Here is an 8,176-nt window from a genome sequence, read left to right on the forward strand (position 1 = left end):
CACTAGTGATGCCTCCGTGAGGGAGGGTTAGTTTCACGGTCAAGGAAGGGCGGCTGTAAGATAGTTATTATTCACCCTCTCTAACCCTCTCAATAATTGTAAAAATATGGAACTCAAATGGCCTTAATAAATTTCAAAACACCTCCTAGTAATTTTAGAAATAACATGTAATGTTAAATTAGTATCATTTAAAAGAGAGATAGAAAGCAAATTACATTCAATCAAACTATTACCCCTACTCAATTAAATTGTCTAATTAAATCATTGTATAAATACAATAAAATAAATGCATATTTCCTTTCCTTGAAATTCTTTGATTTATGACCATAAATATAAATATGAATGCTCAACTTAGCACTTCATATGCATAATACATGTTTATTAGGATTTGTATAACTCGGTACAATTTTTCTCTATAAGAGTCAATTCCATATTTTCTAGATCATGTCCAACCAAAACATCTTGCTGCATAATATTCCCAAAGACCTGTAAACCATCCAGTGCCATTATAGCCATGCATTTCACACGCGGACTATACCACCTAAACAGATTTTCAGGTCTCACTCTGAAGTTCCCCAACGCCCCGGCAAACGAGAACCACAACCCCGGCAGCTGCTCCTCTTGCTGGGTGGAGCCCACACTGAAGCACAATTTTAATTGGCCTCCTGTCTGCACTACAGGCAGGTTAATGTAAAACATCAATTCCTTCACCAACTGGTCTAGCACTTGAGTGTCCAGAATGGTCATGGCGGTGCCGGAGTCGAAGATGATGTTGCCGGCTGTCAACCTAGGCCCCCTACTAGAAAGGGAGATGTCGAACTCATCCGGGATCGAGATGGAGTTAAGTTGCACGGCGTAGTAGCTGTCTTGCGTCATGAGCTGCGTGACGCTCGCCTTTCCGGCGACCGTCGGTTTGCTGCGTCCCAAGAAGAGCCTGCTGCTAATTCCCCCATTTAAATTGTTCAGGCAGTAGGAGAAGTGCTTGCTGATGTACTTAGGGGCGAGCTGGTGGATCAGAGAAGGCGACCAGGGTCCCATTCCAATGTAGCTGCCGGGGTCGGCATTTCTGGTGTGCAAGGACCGGAAGTTGCAACCGAATTGTATATTTGGAATGGAGGTATAATTGAACGTATCTAATGAGAAGAAACGGAAGGTGTCTGTGGCGAAAAATCCGTCGATGTAGGAGCCGTCGCGGTAGGAGTAATGGTACACGCACAACTGATCATTAGTGCAACGACCCGGCCTAAAGCTCTTGCACTCATCGGAAAGGCAAGATAACTCCTTGTAGGAGAGGGATGCACTATGATTGAATACGGTGGAGGTCCTGTTGAAGCATTGGCAGCCACCGCAGTTGACCCAGTTTAGTTCGCTGCCGGTGTCGAGGACGCCCCACACAGCTTCCGGGTTTGGCGTGCCCATGCTGAACCACATCAAGAATTCCCAGTCATCAAAGAGCATGCCGATCTGCATGTCGGCAGAGGTCTTCATGGCGATGCGGTTGTCCAAGTAGCTAGCTCTGTTGATCGAGCGGACGGCGGCGGCCTGCAGGAGATCGAAGGGCGTCATCGAGCTGTTGTACAGTGGCGACTTAGGGGAGTCACGGTGGAGCAGCTCGACGTCGAAGACAGTGCCCTGTGGGACAAGGGCCGGCACAAAGGAGATCAGTAGGAGGAGGCGGAAGAAGGTACTGGTGGCCACCATTGCGATAATTATTGAAGATACATTTTCAACTGGTGCGTGAATATAATTTATAGAGAGATTCCACGGGAGAATAAAGAAGTTTAATTAATGGGAATTAATGATAAGATTGATTGAATAACATTTGGAAGGAAGTGAGATTTGGAATGCATTTAACTTAAAAATTCTGAGAGGAATTGGAAAGTAATGTGAGCTAGGCATCTAATCAATTCGATTAATGGTCCTTCAACTCCTTCCGTCTAATTTATACTTATTTGGAAGGAATTTTTGCTCCCATTCAAAGTTTTGGAACCGTCACATCAGCAGCTCTCCTAGAGTCGGTCATAGGGATATGGAATGTTTACGTGTATTTGATAATGGAGATTCCTCCCATAATGTGGATTGGCTTGATACTTACTGGTTGTTTACTGACAAAACTCCATTATCAAATGCTGCTCCTATATAGATCAATATGTATGAACAAAGCCGGGACCATAAAAATAGGGTGGGTTTTCATTCTGACCTCTAGACTCACAGTATATATTCAAGCGGCCCTAAAGACATGATATGATTTCACTTAGAGTTTCAGTATTACAACATATATTAGGACAATGTCAAGTGCCGACCAGTCTTATAAAACTCAGGACTCCATCCATCTTCCATCATAATATGCACCCGGCAAGGTCAATTCTCGACCGAGATATACTCAGAGAATAACATTGTCAGAGAATCCTAACAACCTATCAGAGAATAACAACCGATTGTCAGATAATATTCCTCTATGATAATACAGGTCTTGCAGGGAACCTTCGTCGAAGGTGATTATACTTTCCCTCAGCCGAAACATTATGACAACATATTCCTTCAACCACCTCATTAATGATATCAATTATAAAAAAAAGAGTGCACACGGATAACAGAAGATTCTTCGGACCATGGCTATACGCCTTTAAGGATGTCTATATTTTGTTGCTCGACAACTTCTGGCACCCGACATTTTTTGTCATTTCATGATTACGAAAGTTATAGAGGTGGTATATAAAGGATGTCCTCTCCGATGACAAGGTACGCACACTTCATACATCTTACTACACGTGCATCTTGCTACCCATTTATTGTTCTTCTTCCCGCGAGGGCAATACATTGACTTGAGTGTCGAAGGGCTTTCGTCAGAGACCTCTTCCCTGATTTTTGGATGCTAACGTTCTGTTGGCTTGTTTAAGTGTGTGCAGGAAGCTTAGCGCACCAGCCCATAGTCTTTGATTCAATTTGGAGGTCATCATCCAGTCAATATTGTAGTCATCTGTCCGGCGCGCCATCTCTAATTTTCAGACAGGATCACCTTCCATCTTGATAATTGCACCTCTGGGAAAAGATGTTAGTCTCGAAAGAAGAAGAAATCAGACTAGTAGTAGCATTCTTTAAGTCTCTAGTTTATATATGAGAAAAGATGAAATTTATTAAGGAAGTGGGAATGAAGCTGTACAAACTCTCGAGTTGCAATGCCATCAGGTGAAGAGAAATCTTCAGTTGGTCCTATTAGCAGAGATATGTCTGGTGGTCAGAAACATGCAACCAATGTAGCACACCGTCACAACTTAGAAAGAATGAAGTGGGGAAGCAATTAATTCATGTTGGTAAATCAAAGGAACAATTTTGGCATAATTTTCAACGTGACACATTACCCATTGACATCTCCTGGAAAGGAATATATATAGTTGTTGTTTGAGCTAAATATAATGATGGAAAAATTATGATCAGTATACGGAATTCTATGATTCTAAGATATGAATCTTTTCTAATTTGTTTTCCTCAAGTAATAACTCTTTTAGCTAGGCTGTTGACTAAGTATAATTTGAATTGCTTTGGAATTTATTTCTTTAGTACAAGGATTAATTTTAGTAGGATTGTGAGTTTTGTAGTTGACTTTATGACCAATTTTGCCCATCCACTTGGCCAATCGTGTGTCGGAGGCCGGTGCGAGACCCATGGACACAAAGCCATTAGCGCCTCTCTTATTTTTTTTTTAATAATCCAGATATTCAATTTTGACTAATACCGGAGGTGCCTAATCTCATCCTACGGAAGTTTTCTACCGATAGAGTAAATTGGGAAGAGCAGAATGTCACAAGTTTTTCAAATTCCTCTGGGTGAGATTTAAATCCTCGTTGTTTAGGGAGTCTGTCTCACCTCTTACCATCGTACCATCAATGTTTTGAAAACCGGATTGGTCACAAGTTTTCTACCGAGGTTTTATATATATATATATATATATATCATGCTTCAATAGTTAAAAAAATTCACGCTTCAAAATAAAGAGAGGAAACCTATTGTACCAACAATTTATCCTATTTCATATAAAACCTGCTTCAATTATAGCATTAAATTCACTAAATTTATAACTCTAGGAAATAATATATACTAAATAATAACATAACTACTAAATAGTTCCATTCAATTAAAAAAAAGACAATAATTCATTACAAATACAGTAATTCTTAACAGCAACATATAATTAAAAATAACCAATTCATCACGAATTTACAACTCTATTATCACATTCATATCCAATCATCTTCATCAACAAGAACATTTCTACGTTGAAATAAGTCCAAATTAACATCCTCAGGCTCAGCTTCATCTCCATCATCTGAAAAGGAAAAAACAATCACATTTACTTCAAGAAAAATAGTTATATCTTTATACTTAATAATATAATATCATATCAAAACAACCTTCAAATTGTTGAAAATTCGAACTTTCTAGAGGTATTGGAAGTTCTTCAAGCTCCTCTTCCAACTCATCATAATCAAGCTCTCCTATTGGCGTTTCTTCCACCACCCAAAATTCTGTCTTATCAATGGACTCATAATCAACGGGATCATAACTTCTCTTTGGTTGTTCACTCCTACAACACATTTCATGAGTTATTAATATATTAATAAATTTTTTGATACAAAATAATGAAATTAATAAAAAAAGAATAATTTCAGATGTACCTATATTGCAATCACAAATTATAATGCACATATACAAGATCATTAAGTCTCTGATGCTCCAATCCATTCCTTTTTTTTGTATGAATACGTTCAAAAACACTCCAATTTCGTTCACATCCAGAAGAAGAAGCTGGTTGACCCAAAATCCTAATTGCAAGCTTTTGTAAATTTTGAGCATCACAACCAAAGAACTTCCACCAACTCTCTACCACAATCACAGTGAATATTAGAATATTAGATAAAGAAAACTAAATAATAAATATTTTTTTCAAAAGACTTAATATAATAAAAAATTATTACCTGGATGATTTTTTTGGCTGCTAAGAATAGCTTATTTTCGCCCAAAACTCCTTTGGCGATCTCGAAACATACCAATCTCATATGTTAATACATCCAAACTACACCAATCTACCTTTGATTCTATGTAATCAAACAAACCATTTGTGATCTCTGGATGGGTAGAAAATGTGGGATCATATTGAAAAGCAAGATTCAAATAATAAGTAGCAGCATGAAGATTCTTTCTCAACATTCTATCCCATCTTTCATTGATTATGTCAGTATAAGGCTTGTAGAATCTCTCTTTGTTTTTAAAGAGCTTCTTGATGCCATTAATTGCTCTATACATACCCTCATAGACATAACCCAAAGAAGGTCTTTCATCAGTGTCACAAACACACAAAAGACGAATAAGTGGGCCCATAATCCTCACTGTAATCAAACAATTATTCCAAAACTTTTCATCCAAAACAATTTGCTTGACCTCTTTTCCTTTGTCTATTTTCAAGAACTTTTTGTAATCTCCAATGGTGACTAGAGCTGGCAAACTATCTTTGTGATCATGCAAACTTTTTAATGCAATAAAAGTAGTTACAAATCTAGTTTCTCCTGGACGAATAATCTCCTTCCACCCTTTTGTCTTTCTCAACCAATTTAAAGTGTACTTGTGGTTATACACAAATACAGTCACAGTTGAAGCAAGTGATACTATGGCTTTCACATCATTCATTTGACCAATATCCTTTAAAATTAAATTGATGCAATGTACAGCACATGGAGAACAACAAATGGTTGGGTATTTTTCACTTAGTAGAGTTCCAGCAGCCTTATAATTGCTAGCATTATCAGTAACCATATGCACCACATTTCTTGGACCAACGATTTCAACAATTTCAGCAAATAAATTACACAAATTTTGTGCATTTGTCTCAACATCAGATGCATCAACAGATTTGATGAAAGATATACCTTTAGGATAGTAAACCAAAAAATTAATTAATGGTCTTTGTCTACTGTCTTTCCACCCATCACCCATTATAGTGCAACCAGTTTCAGTCCAAATACTTCAAAATGAATCAATAAGTAAAGCCAAATCTTTCTTAGCTTCTCGCAACAAAGGCACTCGCAGATCATAATAAGATGGAGCTTTATACCCATGACCCATTGATGCTATTTGATCAATAGCTTTTTGAAAAAAAATGGAGAGTTAACAGCATTTATAGGAATGCAAGCATCATAAAACCAACGGGCAATAGCCATATCACAGTTGTGCCATTTTTCTTTACTTTGCAAAATAGCCTTGATAGTGGGTTGTGAATGATCATTTCCACCTTTAAAGAAATTATGTATACCTGGGCCTAGTGTAATGGTTTTTCGCTTTCCTTTATCAGATGGTGCACTTGCCTCATTGATTGTAATTCCTTTAGTGTGAATAATGGGAATTTCTTGGGCTTCATCGCCATCAAATTCATCTACAGATCGACCAAATGGATTTTCTACCCCAAATTCTCCTTTTTTTTCTTTTTTCTTCTCAAAAATATCTGTCAAGGTTACTGAAATAACATGCCTAACTTTTGGTGGAACCTTTCCACAGGAAACAATGCTACCCCTTGTTCCCGCTAAGTGTTGCTTCATCCTAAATATGCCCCCACCCGCAAATGTCTTGTGATAATAAATGCATGTCATAGTTTTTCTTCCTTGTGCATTTACACCTTCAGAAACATGAGCCCATGCTATATCCGCTTTCTGTCGTCTATGACTTTGGCTTGTAGATTCTTCACTAGTAAATGGTCCGGCAGATGAATTTGCATTGCTACCAGTACTACTACTACCATCCATTATCTTGAAATATGAAAACATAGGAATATAAAAAAAAATAACATTCTTATACACAAACTAAAAGACAAGTGTGCACATGATTAGGCTAAGCTAATGCATAAGACAAACTATTACAACAAGAGACAAATAAAAAATGAAAACTTTCCACTAGTTTATTTTCTCAAGTGTATACTAATTTTGTTTTTTGTGAATATTTTTGTTTTACTAGAGAAGATTTTTACTCTCCTTTCTTTTCCTCTATTTCTTTGCCCCTTTGAAAGGGTTATCCTCTAGCATTTAGTAAACAGATGATCTGGAAGTAATGTGGCTGGATTTCCTAATATTCTCATTTTCCTTTAGTTTTAAGTATTACATTCGAAGAATTTAACAAAGGGTATGTTAATGAAAATATGAACCTTTATAGTTCATATGTTTACAAAGATAAGGAAACAAAAACACATAATTTGTTGGTCACTCATAGCAGGAAGATTGTCAGGCCAAACTAACAATGCAATCAAAAATTATTGGAGCAATCTTCTACTTAAGAAACTTAAGAAAGAAGAAATCAAGCCCAAATAACTAAATGCCTTTTGTAAATTACGTCCTAATGTTGACTTTTTCTTCCTTTTAGGCTTACAATGAGATGTATACTACTTACATTTTAAGCTTCGAATCAGCCGTATAAAATAGATTAAGCTTGGGAAAAAAATAAATGAATGGAAGCTTAAAAACAATTAAAAGTTAATGAAAATTAAAAAAAAAAACTAACCTTAGGGATTTGAACAAGCTTTGAAGAAGTTGAAATCTAAAGCCTTTGACAGTTGAGGCTGCAAGTAGCTCGTTGGAGTGGAGTGGAGGCTGCAAGAAGCTCGCTAGAGAGTGGAGGCTGCAAGCTCGCTGGAGTGGAGTGGAGGCTGCAAGAAGCTCGCTGGAGAGTGGAGGCTGCAAGAAGTTCGCTGGAGTGGAGTGGAGGCTGCAAGAAGCTCGCGGGAGAGGAGGCTGCAACTATGAGAGTTGTCGAGAAAGAAAACACAATAAAGCCGCCGCTAGGTTTCCAGACGAAAAAACCAAAAAGCAAGGGAAAAGAATCGCCGGTTCACCATATCCCGGTTAAACCGCCGGTTCCCGGTTGTTGACCAGTTTTGACCGGTCAATTTACTTTTTCGGCTTTAATGGTTGACCGGACCGAATCAAGGACCGGTTTGTGGTTCGACCGGTCGGACCAGCCGGTCCGGTCCGATTTTCTCAACATTGCGTACCATAGCTCCGGGGCACCCATTAGCACCTCTCTTGAACATTGACTTAGCCTCGCCATATTATCCTAATTTTCTTTTGTCTTTTTCTATAACATCTTTTTTTTGTTCCTATTCTACTAAATCTGAAAGAAGAGAGGAGTTAGAAAT

At 37.9% G+C, this 8,176-nt stretch overlaps 1 protein-coding gene across 1 annotated transcript; it reads right to left on the reverse strand.

Annotated features, from left to right (window-relative positions):
• Positions 1-381: 381 nt before the first annotated feature.
• On the reverse strand, positions 382-1,701 carry LOC121999543 (probable aspartic protease At2g35615). Its single transcript, XM_042554208.1, has one exon. It carries the CDS (start codon positions 1,699-1,701, stop codon positions 382-384), a length of 1,320 nt encoding a protein of 439 aa, XP_042410142.1.
• Between the last annotated feature and the right edge of the window lie 6,475 nt (positions 1,702-8,176).

The sequence above is a fragment of the Zingiber officinale genome, chromosome 7A (assembly GCF_018446385.1).
Source record: "Zingiber officinale cultivar Zhangliang chromosome 7A, Zo_v1.1, whole genome shotgun sequence".
In the NCBI taxonomy this organism is placed as follows: domain Eukaryota; kingdom Viridiplantae; phylum Streptophyta; class Magnoliopsida; order Zingiberales; family Zingiberaceae; genus Zingiber; species Zingiber officinale.

What these genes read in the sequence shown, in the direction of transcription:
- LOC121999543 (XM_042554208.1), bottom strand. Translation starts at nt 1,701, where the DNA reads ATGGTGGCCACCAGTACCTTCTTCCGCCTCCTCCTACTGATCTCCTTT.